The sequence below is a fragment of the Orbicella franksi genome, chromosome 11 (genome assembly GCF_964199315.1).
Source record: "Orbicella franksi chromosome 11, jaOrbFran1.1, whole genome shotgun sequence".
NCBI lineage: Eukaryota > Metazoa > Cnidaria > Anthozoa > Scleractinia > Merulinidae > Orbicella > Orbicella franksi.
The window spans coordinates 20,539,650-20,553,721 of NC_138155.1; the positions used below are offsets into that span (position 1 = coordinate 20,539,650).

At 37.6% G+C, this 14,072-nt stretch overlaps 1 protein-coding gene across 1 annotated transcript in view; it reads right to left on the reverse strand.

The window, feature by feature from the left end:
• The window catches only part of LOC145502932 (GRIP1-associated protein 1-like), a 53,146-nt gene extending 39,081 nt beyond the window's left edge, over nt 1–14,065 (reverse strand). The window contains exons 1-16 of the mRNA XM_081482342.1: nt 13,958–14,065; nt 13,816–13,882; nt 11,929–11,990; nt 11,482–11,508; nt 11,252–11,302; nt 10,978–11,034; nt 10,364–10,490; nt 9,618–10,100; nt 8,454–8,509; nt 7,399–7,518; nt 6,535–6,582; nt 4,952–4,983; nt 2,937–2,984; nt 2,153–2,198; nt 1,061–1,114; nt 210–287 (exon numbers count right to left, since the gene is read on the reverse strand). Of these exons, the coding sequence (XP_081338468.1) occupies nt 210–287; nt 1,061–1,114; nt 2,153–2,198; nt 2,937–2,984; nt 4,952–4,983; nt 6,535–6,582; nt 7,399–7,518; nt 8,454–8,509; nt 9,618–10,100; nt 10,364–10,490; nt 10,978–11,034; nt 11,252–11,302; nt 11,482–11,508; nt 11,929–11,990; nt 13,816–13,882; nt 13,958–13,999 (1,398 nt within the window). The 5' untranslated portion in view covers nt 14,000–14,065. The remainder of the gene's footprint in view (nt 1–209; nt 288–1,060; nt 1,115–2,152; nt 2,199–2,936; nt 2,985–4,951; nt 4,984–6,534; nt 6,583–7,398; nt 7,519–8,453; nt 8,510–9,617; nt 10,101–10,363; nt 10,491–10,977; nt 11,035–11,251; nt 11,303–11,481; nt 11,509–11,928; nt 11,991–13,815; nt 13,883–13,957) is intronic.
• Nucleotides 14,066–14,072: the final 7 nt, after the last annotated feature.

The window sequence follows — 14,072 nt, forward strand, 5'->3', positions numbered from 1 at the left end:
TCGCTCAAATAACAAATAAAAAATTATTACCACGCAACTAAGGGAACTGGGAACTAAATCGAAAAATACCAAACAACATGATTTTTCGAGGGCGTATCTTCCAATAACCTTACTCGTGGAAACAATTGGTAACAGCTGTCGTGTTTATGTACTAATTCAGGTGTTTCCTCATCAACCCAAACTACAGCCTGTGTTTTTTTGCACAATACCTGGTTGAGCTGGGAAGCCAAGTTTTCTTCAAGTCCTCTAATTTTTCTCTCTGCTTCCTCCTTGAATTCCATGTAATGCTGATTACAACAAAATAACTCGATCAAAAACAGGCTGACACGAACATAAGCGACTCAATTGCGCTGTTTTGTGATCTCGCGTACATCTAACAATGAACAGGCAATAGTAAAATGGAAAACAAATATCGGTGTTCCAAATGGATGGGTGGGCTGCATGACACAGTGCGAAAAGTTCAAAACTTATAAACATTGTAAATTTAAATAAATGTGTAAAAAAGTTAAATTATTAGCTGAAGTTTCGGGCCAGGGACCGGTTTCTCGAAGGTCCCGAAATGTTTTGGCACCCGGAAAGCCGCAGCAAAATCTCAAACATGATCATTATTGGCTATTTTATTTACATATTCTTAATATGACCAAAAGTTCCCTTCATACAAGAGGTTTCAGGCGTATACACCTTTCTGTTTTTGGATACAGATTAACTAAAAATGGCTTTGCGGGCCCGAAATGTCTCCGGGGCTTACGAGAAACGGGCCCCTGGCCTTTCTTCAGTGCTAAATTTTGAAACAAAATGGAAGAAAAAAAAAATGAATAGCAAAATGTAATCTACTTGTCATGTAAATTTTGATTCTCAAATGTCTGCACAAGCTTGCTCGTGTTTCTCCGTAACATTATGGTGAGAGGTCACAATTGTGAATATCTGTTTTTTTCAAATGTAGCTCAAAATCTTAAGACTCAGTTACACGTGGTCCATTTAGTGAATAGTGAATGGCAATCAACCAATAAAAGCATATATACTATTTTTATCACATTACAACTGGATATATTGTACAAACCTTATTAGCAGTGTTTAACATGTCTTGCAGTTTGGCCATTTGCTCAGTAAGGGTCTGTCGTAATTAAAACGAATTCAGTAAGAATTAAGTCCGTAACCCTTTTCAGACAACACTTTCACATGACTACATCACATACAAGTAGCTGGCATAATTGAAACATTTTCCATACTTTGTCTGTCTTAACGTGTCGAAATTTTGTTTGCTGAGAGGAAACACCCTTCTACTAATTGAGGACACTTAATATAATCAAAAGCCTACTAACTAGTGTCAAATAAATTAGCAAAAATCCTACCAGCTATTAACTAATGAGATATACGATTAAAACCTTAGCTAAGGAGAAAAAGAAGAAGTGGGAAAAAAACTATAGGAAAGAAAAATTCATTGCAAGAATTACAGAGTGCAATTTGAGTAATTGTTGTCTTCTACCACCACACTTAAATCACATTTACGAAATACGATTAACAAGAGTTATTTACGTAAGTTACTCTTCTCTTTATAAATAAGGTTCGTGACGACCCAAAGGAGAACACAGTTATACTACAGAGCGGTTTTCAATTGGGTGTCGTAGAACCAAAACCAAAGTAATCACTTTAGCCAATCACAAAGGACACAGAACATCGAATAAACCAATCAAAACTCGAAGAGAAAACGTGTGCGAACGCGTAACGATAGCTTTTGGTTTCACTTTTAATTGGATGAAAAGTGGCGCGAGTTTTTAAAGCCAATCACGTAGCGTAGTTGATGCAAAACTGAAAGGCCGTTTCCGAGTTACCTTTTGCCTCTGTTTCAAAACGAGTCCTCGTGCTAAAGATTCGATACGAAAATGAATTTGATTTGCGTGAAAATGAACCTGTCGACGGAAGACAATTTCATATGAATGGTATCGCACGAAGATAACATGGAGTAGTAATTATTACTTTACTATTGTATTGAAAACTTTGAATTTTATGGTGTTGCATTAGTTCTGTACTTAATAAAAAGAGGCTATGTTTCGTCTAGTTGTCAGAAAAATCAGGAAAGAGAATTTCAAACTTCAACCAAGTCAAAGCGCGTTTATGTGCAAGAAATAATTACAGAAATGTAGTTATTTACCTCTATTTCTTGCTGTTTAGTAGTTTTTAACTCTTCCAGCGACTTCCTAAGGTAGCAAAGCAAAGAAAAATAAAACTCTCGCTTCGCAATATATAATTTACCAAACCCACCCCTCTGTTTGATATTACCTTTAGTTATCAAAATAAAATTTTCCCAACATAAAGTTTTTTTCTGCTAGCGTTTCTCGCATTTTTTAAGATCGTGAAAATTCGATGTTGCCAAAAAGGGAAAGTTCTAAATCTAATGGGTAGATCATTATTTTGACTTTTGAGTGAAGGGTGGAAAGTAAAATTCATGTACCGGACCACTATGGAAGAAAAAAAACAAACGAAAAAAAGCATGTTATACTGCAAAAAAATTATCATGCATACATACGTCTCAAGAAAAAAAAAATCCTAATGTATGAAAGGGTTGAAAAAAAATGGGTGCCTGCACCAAATCACCCCCATCGCCCCACCCCCACCCCCCCCCCCACACACACACACACCCCCGCCAACCCCCTCTAAACATGGGTAAGCTAAGTATCCCAAAATGTAATTTTCCAAAATCGTGACATTAAATACTTCCAAAAATATTCCTTATTACGCAGGCAAAGTCGTTGAGCTCCCGCGATAAAAATTATAATTCTCGTAATCGTTTGCCGTAGATTGCTATCAATGCTGGCTTTGAGAATTTGGCTCTGCATCAAGACAATAACACCAAGTGGATTGGTTTCTTTCTTCTCAACACATGTCTACCAGATGATTTATTGAAGTTTTAAGGTGAAGTTACAGGTTGATCTTACTTGTTTTCTGAGTAGAGCTTCTCCTTCTCTTCTTGAAGCTGAAGATAACTGCGAGAAGATAAACAGGTAACAATGTTTTCACTTAATTGAACGTTTATCACATAACTGAAATAGGCTTAGCACTATCCTGGCTTTAAGTATGAACTACTTAACTCTTATTGACCGAACACAAGGGCCGAACCGGGAGAATATTGCCTGGAGTCTTCTCAGCCCTGAACCAGCAAGGTAAAATGAAGATTTTGAGAACTACGGCTAATTCAATAAAACCTCGTTGTAATCGTGCACTACTGGCCCGACTAACAGTGCAAAACCTTTTAGGCATGCTCTATAAAACTGGGAGTCAATTCGATTTTATTTTTAGAACAAAAACAAAAACGGCAAAAAAGCCAATAAGATGTGTAGGGGTGACAGAACAACATTTGATACATTGCATCATTTTGGATTGTTGGATCATTCTTATCGTTTTTCAGTCATTCAAAACCCTTTGCTTGCAGATGTTGTACAAACAATATGTTACTGCTTTGACTTTCTACTTTTGCTTTTAAAGGAACTACACTGTACATCACGGTTTTCGCATATTGAAAGGTTTAGCCAAAAATTTTCAGGCTCGTCGTCTGTAATCCGCGTTAATCTTCTCCATGCTTAACCATCCTTGTTCTTTATGGTTTAATATCATCTCTTTGGTATTTTTTTTTTTTTTTTTTGTCTTAGTTAACTATCATTTTCAGATTTCCTTCAATTTGAAGTTAATTTTGTAGTTTTTGGTAATTTGAAGTTTTTCCAGAACATTGATTCTATACTGGACAGTACAATACGCAGACATTCTTTTCCTCTGTGTATAACACAACAAACTGATTCATTCTGTAGAATTACATACAACATCAGGAACAGGAAAAAGCTGACAAATAGTAAAGTAACTATAGACATTATTTCAACTAATATGAGGTAATTTTTTTCTTTTTTTGGCGGGGGGGGGGGGGGGAGGAGCTAAGATGTCAGATAAAAATACCAAAGTTTCGGCATTACTGCCTTCTTTACTTGATAGTTCAATTCATTATTTTGTAGTCGTAGGCAAACTACTTGCGCTTGTCCAGATATGTGTGAAGTACCGTCCACACTACGCTGGAGAAATTTGAAAACGGAGGTTTCACTGCTCTGAAAACACATCGAATGTTTTCCATCCACACTACGCCGGAGAAACACTTAACAATCACCGGTCATTTTGGATTTGTGTTTGAGGAAAACTCGAACTGGGAAATCAAAAGACTATCGTAACGTCGTCGTCCTCGAAAAGTTCCGTTTTCGTGACGGATTAGCGTGGACGGTAAGCCTAACCGTAGAAATAAAGCTGCGTTTTCAAATTCCTCCGGTGTACTGTAGTGTCATGGCCTGAGACTTCGGCAGTATTTTAGCGCCCGGAGGAAAAAAAATACTTAATCTATCTAGCTCAAGGCGCTACGCAGTACTTATTTCTACCTCGTTACTTCAGACCTTTAAGGTGCATTGAGAACGCTGAGAGAAACACGTTTCCCGCGGGACAATCCCGGGAAGAACGCGATGAACGTTTGTATAGTAAGGCCTTGTTCATACTAGCGACATAACGACTTAACGACATCGTCACGAACGACATAAAAAGGACGTTATGTTTGTAGTGTGAACATGTAGACATAATCACATATTAGCAACATAACAGCATGAACATAACGACATAAAGATAAAACTGATCTTTTCCTAATGTCATGTCGTTATGTCGCTAGTGTAATGGCATAACAATGTCGTTATGTCGGTAATGTGAACCAAGCCATAAACAAAATATCAGGTTTTCCCTTATGTCGTTATGTTCATGCTGTTATGTTGCTATGTAGATATGTCAGGATGTTCACGCTGCAAACATGACGACACAACGTCTTTCTATGTCGTTACAGCTCTATGTTTAATGTCGCTAGTTAAACCTAGGCCTAACAAAGCCCGGAAGCGCAGTCTTTAAAACCAGATCACTGTTGTTTATTTATTACCTTTCCTGTTTTCGCTTTACTTTCTCTGTCAGCTGTGGAAAGATACAGTCAAATTGAAAGATTTTTAAATGATCACATAGCTTTAGAATAAACCCTGTAATTAAGCTGTTTCCGTGTAGTTTCTGTTTTATTGACTTACTTTGATTGTGTTACGAAAAGTTATATGCTAAAATAACCATTTTGTTTTAAGAAAAGAAATTTTGCACCCTCGAAACAAAAAGGAAAAAAAAAAAGATGTAAGGTTGCACCAATACCCCACCCCCCCCCCCCCCCCCCCATAATGGCCAGTTCTCTACAACGGACACTTTCCTCTTTCCTCCCCAAAGGTGACCGTTGTGGACAGGTTCCACAGATCATGACTGTATGTGCATGTGCGTAATGTGAAGAATTCAAATGCACACAAACCATGTTAACCATATTCAACAATTATTCTCTAAAATCCAGGTTAACAGGTGCTGTTTTTTGTTGTAATTTCCTCCCTCTCGCCTTGTGGCCGACATAAAGAATTTTCGCAGACATTTTATTTTTTAATTCGCCTTTCTCCATTTTCTCTATGTCTGCGTAGGATTCGTTTTACTGTAGAAAACCAATCTACAAAAATGAAATTGTTTAAGCTGAAAAAAAATTGTTGTTGTAGTTATTGCATAATCGATCATTATCAGCGAGAATAGCTCGTAACAAAACTATTTATTGTTTGCCTTTATACATTTCGAGGCCAATCTTTGCTGCCTAATTTTTCGTGCTTTCTGGGAAGACATTATCAAGTATTTCCGAAACGCATTGTCTGATTCTGAAACACTGCCAAAACGCAAGTTCACGCCGGCCATGTGGTCTCTGTTTTCTTCCCGCAATACCCACTCAGTAGGAGGTTTATAATGTCGATTATTAAAGACTGGATCATTAAATCACCTTCAAAGTATAAGAACCATTACACAATGCTCTATTAACATGGTGAGTGCCGCATACCTTTTTGTGGCGTTTTCATTTTTTATTCTGTTTTCGTTTTCTTTATTTTGGGGAAGTAAATAATAAACAATTATTTCACTCGCGCTTGTTGGATATGAGATCATCATAGCCAAATCCATGCTACGTGCCTCATAGGTTATCTACCATCTCATATTTAATGCGCAGCTCGTGAATAATTATTACATTGTAATTAGCCCGAGATAGAGATCATTGAGTGTGTATATAGTTAAGCAATAGAACACTTTTTTTCGTGTTTACATACCTCATCTAAACACGAAGGGATTCGGAGAATTCGAGACAGTTATGCAAACCCCAGACGCAGTCGAGAGTTTGCATAACTTTCCAGAATTCTCTCAATTCCCCAAGTGTTTAGATGAGGCTATGTAAACACGGAAATAAGTAGTCTATTGTTTTTAAAAAATGTTCCCCCCCCAAACGCGCGAATATGAAACGTCACAAACCTGTTTACATACTCTCATCTTAACACACCTATCGACCAATGACAGCGTGCGTAGTATCTCAGTTATTTTATGGTAATGTTTATTAAAACCCTATCGACCAATGAGAGCGCACGTAGTATCTCATTTATTTTATAATAATGTATATTGAACACCTACTTTGGCCAGTTCTTGTTCGAGCCTTGTAATTTCGAGTTTGCTTGATGTCTAAAAGAAAATCAAAACGCGTTTTATAAGCATCATTAATTAATGTCACTCAGTGAAAGCTTTACATGGAATTCAGATGTCAAGCACTTCAGCACTGCAGGGCAAGACGAGAATCCATTTTGCTTTCTCACGATAAATTATTTTTTGACAATGAAAACATTTTGGCTGCACAGGGGACTGGGATTGCGATTTCACCAAGTGGTCACGTTGAGTGCACGTAAAGCTTGGGTAGTCCTATTTAAACAATAGAGTGTTTCTGTCGAGGAACTATCGCCTGATAGACTTTGCCCCACGGACATTTGATGTTCTTAAAACGAAGTTTTAAGAACATCAAATTTCCAATGCACAGCTATCAAACCGATAGTTTCGAGACATAAACACTCCATTGTCTTTATTGTTCGCCACTAAATTTTCTTCCGCGCCCCAGTTAACAAATCATATTGAATATTTTCAACTTTTTTAGATGAAAGGCGTGAAAGTCGAATGTAAAATTTGAAAAAAAAGAAAACAGAAAAATTGCGTCTTTCATTTGTTTGTTCGTTTGTTTGTTTTTCCAATAAGCCCGCTTGTTTACAGAAAATTTTCTTGTTCGAGTACCATCCAACTATGGGCAGTGGGTTTTTCTCCGCCGATGAACGCTATCGCGTCACGTCATCAATTTAGACCAATAACAATCGGAGAAAATTTAGTGGTGAACTATAAAAACGATTGTCACGGGACCTGGACATTATTTTGATGATTACTTGCATGTACACCCTGACAATAAGCTGAACGAGTGACCAACAAGTTGCACAGATATTTTTTTATATTACGCACCTCGGCTTCTTGTAGCTGTTCTTGAAGGAGCCTCTTCTCCTCCCGTTCTGTGTCAAGTTGTAGTTGGAGCCCTGCCATTTCCTTAACTTGTTTCTCCAGAGTCACACTTCTAATTTCAACCTAAAATTCAATCAATCGATCGATCAATCAATCAATCAACCAATCAAACAGCCAATCAATCTCATTTGCATCGAAATAGAATACTGGCCGACTGTCCATGTACGGAGCCATCGGGGACACCTATGTACATACGGCTTTATACAATAGTTAGCAAAGCCATGCTATCCGGCAGATGTAACAACCGTAAGCCATCATCATAGTCCAATGGTGCGCGCTCATAGCGTGAACAAAGTTAACACTCTCCCTTCGCCATTTCGATTGGCAACATTATAAAATAATAAACAAATCATTGACTGATGCCGCTTTGGGTCGTCCATCATCGAATTATGATGCACTTGGAAAGTTTGGAGAGCACTCCATAAGTTAAACCAAGTGTATAAGATTGGCACACACCAGAGGATATGTTTCGGGATCATGAGGTTGGGACATGTTGTAGCAACAGTTTTTGTCGTGTGAGATGCCCGTTTTTGCTAATAAAGTTCTGTTTCAGAAACAAACTTTTTTCCCCGCAACATTTCGCATGGAATTCAGCTCGTTTGAATTAGTGCGCCATGGAACAGGGACAAAAGGACTTGAATTTTCAATGTCGCATGGTGTGCATTGCTCTTGCAAACTGTCTCCATTACAACACATTCTTATGCCTCAATCTGCTTCGTGTGCACTAGCTTGCTTACACTCCCTGCAACATGCGTCCCATATACACATGAAGGCCTGTATTCGCTTCACGTCCCCACAACATGGCCCATAGTGTGTGTCGAATTCTTTACGCTTCTTACGTGCTCTATACACTTCCCGTCCGTATCACAAACCCCAAGATGAACGCTAAAGCACGAATTGTTAGTAAAGGTACAGGTCAATAGCCGGATTTCACTTGAAAATGAACATATACTGTAACAAACATTAAATTAAGTAATGAATTGCGCTTAAAAACTGACCTCTTGACGGCGTTCTCTTGGCGGACTCCGTACTAATGATGTTCTATTTAGCACATCTGTCCATGAATGAATTCAAACATGAAGTCAACATTTATATTTTTAAAAACTAATCCTTTTTTTTTTTTTTTTTTTTTTCCAAGCTTGAACCTTCTCTGTAGTGATGTACTTGTATAGGCAATTAAAATCAAAATCCAACAAAACGGCTATTAACGAGGCTCAAAACAGTTTCCAGAACTTTCCAAGACGTAGGTGCTCATTATAACCACTCTTTATCAGTTGAAGCCATAATCATGGTATCTACAAAATGCCCAATCATTGGTGAACATGTTGGTGTCAATTTCATGGCACGATAAATTACCATAGCAACAGCATGACATGCTAAAAACAACCTCAATTTTAGCTTTATGCGCATTTATCTCAAAATCTATCACAGTGACCCCCATTGATTTGTGATAAGCAGTGCCACTTTAAAGAAGCAGGTCACTCCAGAAAGCTAACTTTTTTAATCTTCACCTATAGCAAGTAAGCATTCAGATTTTTCCACTCGCCAAAGTTTCAGCCTCTGAAGTGCCTGCTATCCTGAAGAAACTCGTCTTGAAAGATCGACTTCGGAGGCCACCATTTTGAAACTGTCTTGGAAACCAGACCGTGTTTATGTGACGTCATTCTGTCTGACTTGAAAATTTTCGAAAATTTAAGGTGGCTTTCAACCTTCTCTGCATATTTTTTTAAACTTTGTAAAAAGTTGCATCTCATCATGCTTATCACAAATTGATAACAAAAAAGGGGGTCACCGCACTTGTTTTTGAGATATAAGCACTTAAAGCTAAAACTAAGGGTGTTAATAGGTTGCAGTGCTGCCATGGTAACCTGTTATATTAAAAAGGATGATTGCAACTTGTTTACCAATGATTAGGCATTTGAGCCATACTGGTATTGTAGCATTACTTGTTAAACAGTGGTAGTATTTATCCTTTAAAAAAATAGCTGTTGGAAAAGTGCTGGAAACTGTTGCCAGCCTCCTTAATACAGTCAAACCTGTATAATACAGACTAAAGATAATCCAGGTTTCTCTGAAACCAAGTGAACTGTCTGTATTGGTAATATATGGGTGTCTTAATATCAAAGAGGTGGCCATAATTTGGAATAAAGAATAGATCTTACCTTCATTTGAACAAAGAACACCAATCAAATCATCAGTGAGTTTTCTCTTCATATTATCTATTTCTTCTGCAATTGTTTCATTGCCTGATTTGTGATTAGCAGTAGATTCTTTGCTGTCTGTTTCAGTGTTATCCTCATGTTCTGCATTTCCCTCAAAGCCTTCTGCCACTTCATGTCTCTCATTTGTTTCTTGTTCCTTAGAAACATCACCAGTTCTACTACTGCACATTTTCTCACAAAATACTGACAATTCCCTGTTTAAAATTTCACGTAGTTTCTCTTTCGATGTCTCTAACTGCTCACTTTTGTCAAGCGTTTGACCATTGTCAGCATCTTGCTTTTCTCCATTCTTGGAAAAATCCGCATTATCAGGAGTACCATCACTTTGTAACTCTGACTGATAGCTGTCACCATGTCCGTCAGACAAAGACTGAAGCTTTTCTTGCAGCTGTAATAGTTCTTCTTCATGCCTCTGTTGAGAATCTGAAATTTTGCAGAAGTAGCTTGTAACATAATAATTCTATGTTACGTTGTGTTATGTCAGGTAGCATTACGTTATGCTATGCTACCATACCTTATGTTACATTACGTTATGTTACATTACATACAGGTAACTCAGCTGATCGAATGGCTTGAGCAAAAACATAGAACTTTACCGAGATAATACAACTTACAGCTAAAATGAGACTGTATTCCTAAACGTAAAAAAATCGGAATTTACAGATCAGATTACAAGATGTACTTACTTGTTAAACTTTTTTGAAGAGCAGCATTTTCAGCTCGAAGTCTTCTTATTTCTGTATCAGCTCCTAAATCATGGCCACCTTCTTTTGCAGTTACTTGCCTCTGAAGTTTTTCATTATCATCATTCAGCTAAATGCCATTTCAAAAAAAGTAATGTAAATTAGTGATTATGACAAAATAAAGACTATGTCTTCATCTACTTATTCTGTAACAAGTAACAGTTACTGACTGACTGTCTGACTGACTGACTGACTGACTGACTGACTGACTGACTGACTGACTGACTGACTGGTTGACAGACTGCTGCAGTGAATGCCAGCTAGCCAGCCACACTGACAGACCGGCGGATTGGGGAACCGGTGGACTTGTGGAGTGGCAGCAGAGGACAGAGGACAGAGGGAGAAATGGATAGATGAGTAGACAGATGGACTGAGTGACTGCTGACCAATCAGACTGGTGACTAACTTACTGAAGACTGGATGACTAACTGACTGACAAAGGACTGACCGACCAACCGACTGCTGACTGACTTACTGAAGGCTGACTGACCAAGGCCAATGACAAACTGTCAAACAAACAAACAAACAAACAAACAAAAGAAAGGGAATCACATTACCTTGCTTATTTCCTCAAGAAGAGTTTGGTTTTGTAATTTGAAATTTTCCTCTTGTGCCTAAAATTTAAAGACAAACAATTTCCATCATCAGATTAGTCAACCTCCAGAATTTTTGAGAGGAAGTGAATATGCCAGATTGCTAGGAAAGAATGTCCAAGAGAATCGTACAAAAACATGATTGTTTCTTTACCATACATATATGTGTATATCTCGTCAAAGTTGATCATCATTAATTAGAAGTCATTGTGTATAAGATTATTAATAAATAAATTACCTGAAATTGTCTCTGCAAATTTTCATTTTCCTCCAAAAGAACAGCATATTCCTGTATTCCAAAGAAACATTAAATTATGATCAGAACCATTCTCAAGTTAACTATATACTATGCATATAATTTACTTCAAATGGTTAAAACTCAGAACACTGCATTATGTAGATACTGCTGAACTTAAAAATAAACACCCCTTAAAAACTAGTATACATAACAGTCTATAAGAAACATACCTTTCTGTTTTTGCTTTTGTTTATAATCTGTCCAAATGAAAAAATATGCACAATCATGTTAAAAGTTCAAAAAGGAAGTTTGATGTGTTGTTGGCTTCTGTTTATGTTAAAAGAAGAACTGATACAATGGGTTGCTGTGCTTAGTCTGGTAACAGGATTTGTTATTTGCATGCAACTTGCAGCTGAGGTTACAGTTCTATATAGTTCAGGTGCATCTACACACCCTAATACCAAGGATTGTCATGTACAGTACATCATTTGCATCCATGTCCAATACAGCCGACTAGATTCCATCAGAAGAAGAGAACGTAAATGTTTGATTTGATGAATGGATAATTTAATTCATGATCTGACAAGTGGAGTTGGAATTACAATTATGTAAAAGCACTGTTATTGATGCGTAAAATTCTTGTCCTTTATAAGTGCAGTCTAAGTTAATCACTCTACCTTGTTAGCCTTCTGAAGTTCTTTTTCCTGATTAACATATTTTTCTTGAAGCTGATCAAGTTCTGTTCATCAAAAATAAAAATAATGGAGTTAAAACTTTGTAAGTTTACATTTCATTCCACCCTCGCACTTTGTTGCCAAGGACCAATTAGGACCCCCTGGCTGAAAACCATACCCTTCACGGCGACACATATCACACCCATATAGCTTATATAAGTAGGAGTCGGGGGGCATTTTTAATAACTAACAATATTGATAAGCCTTTTGTTTTTCAGATCATAGAGGCAACTTTACAGTACACAATGTATGTCTTGAATGCTCATATTACCCGAGTTATTTGCACCTAATAACTGTCTACATCACAATGGATGACCCATGATAACAATGAGATTCGCATACCTAGTTTAAACTGTGCAATTTTATTTATTTACTAATTTATAAGAATATACAAACTGAAATTAATTTGTAAACTTTTTAGAACTGACATCGAAATTTGATATCAACTGCAGGGCTCGAAATTGCGACTCACTGGTCGCCAATGCAACCAAAAATTGAGCACTGGCGACTAAATTTTCAGAACTGGTCGCCAGCTGGCGACTCGCAATTTGTACGATAAGTAAAGATGACCACAACACAACTTTTGTTTTTAAATCTTTAGATAGGGAAATTATTCGGATCTGGTAGCTAGTAGACAATTCACCTTTCCGTCCCCACTAAAATAATGTCTGAATATTACAAGAAAATCGTAAAAATTACTTCTACACGTCGAAACTGCATTTGCCAAGCGCCATATTGTTTCAGCGGCCTCTTCCAAAACTGGGATCGCGGGCACACTACAACACCGTGCGCTTTTCAGTTGATGCGAGAACAATGGCAGCAGATGTGATCAGTTGTGTAGGAGCCTAGACCAAGCACAGTGTTGTTTATCAGCGGCGAAAGGCGATGAAAATAAAGAACTGCGTTTTGAAGAAATACGAAAGGACCCGTGTTTGTGTCATTACGAAAACCACGGACGTAAAAGCTTTTGTGCTTCGCTCCATTTAAAATAACTTAGAAGAAAACCATCACCTGCGAACCAGAAACAGGGAACTTAAGCACGCACGTTTTTGAGACGTGGACGGTAACCGGAAGTGAGCATTTTTCACTTTAAACTTGTCCTCACACAACCATATTCACATTGCTAAGTATCTTTTCTTCATTAGAGATGAGTAGTATAAAAATCTGGGGGACAATACGGTCTAAGCATGCGAAATCTTCTACTCCGGTTGCCGTCCGCTGCTCAAAAACGCGCGTGCTTAAGCTCCCTATAATCTGAGAACAACGGTATCTTTATAACAGTTTATAAGTCCTACTCGTGCTGTTTTCAAAAGTTTTAGCTCTTCATTTGTGACTTTCTTGCATGCAAAGTAACGTACAAAATCATGTTAGTGTTCCCATGTGAGTTATATAAAAAATAAGTTGGCGACCAAAATTTACGATCTGGCGACCAAATTTTTCCCGTTAGTCGCCAGCTGGCTCCCGAACGAAAGAGTTAATTTCGAGCCCTGAACTGAGAAACTTTACTACATGCTTTGAGTCGAAATTTAAAATATCAGGCAAAATAGCTTTATCAAGAAGGACATGTCTTCATGATTGCAGTGTACTTTCCACATCTTATTTGCTTTTTTTTTTTTGTTTTGTTTCTTTACCGGTGTGTAATATGATACCAAACAACTTTGTCTTTAAAACTGACAGCAAAGCTTCCGTGTTCCTCTATTGGCTTCAACTAAAGCTCAAATTATTAAGCTTCAGAATCATTAAGAAGTAATTAAGAATCCCCAAAAGGCAAACGTAATTAACCTTAAGTTATTCTTAATCAATGATCGATAAGTTTTATTATTCACTTACCAGCCTGATGTCGCTGACAATTGCCTTCTAATTCGTAGTTCAAGGTGCGCAGTTCAATCAGCTGTGTCTGCATGGAACAAGAGGTAAACATTAAACCAGTCAAAACTAGATCAAAGGTTTTGCTTATATTTTGTCACACTACCTGCATTCGAGAAAACTCCTCATCTGATAAAGACGACGCCATCTTGGATAGTGGCAACTTCCTCCCAGCATCCCCTGCAGTTCAGAAAGCCTCGATTTGCCGCTAACTTCCGGAT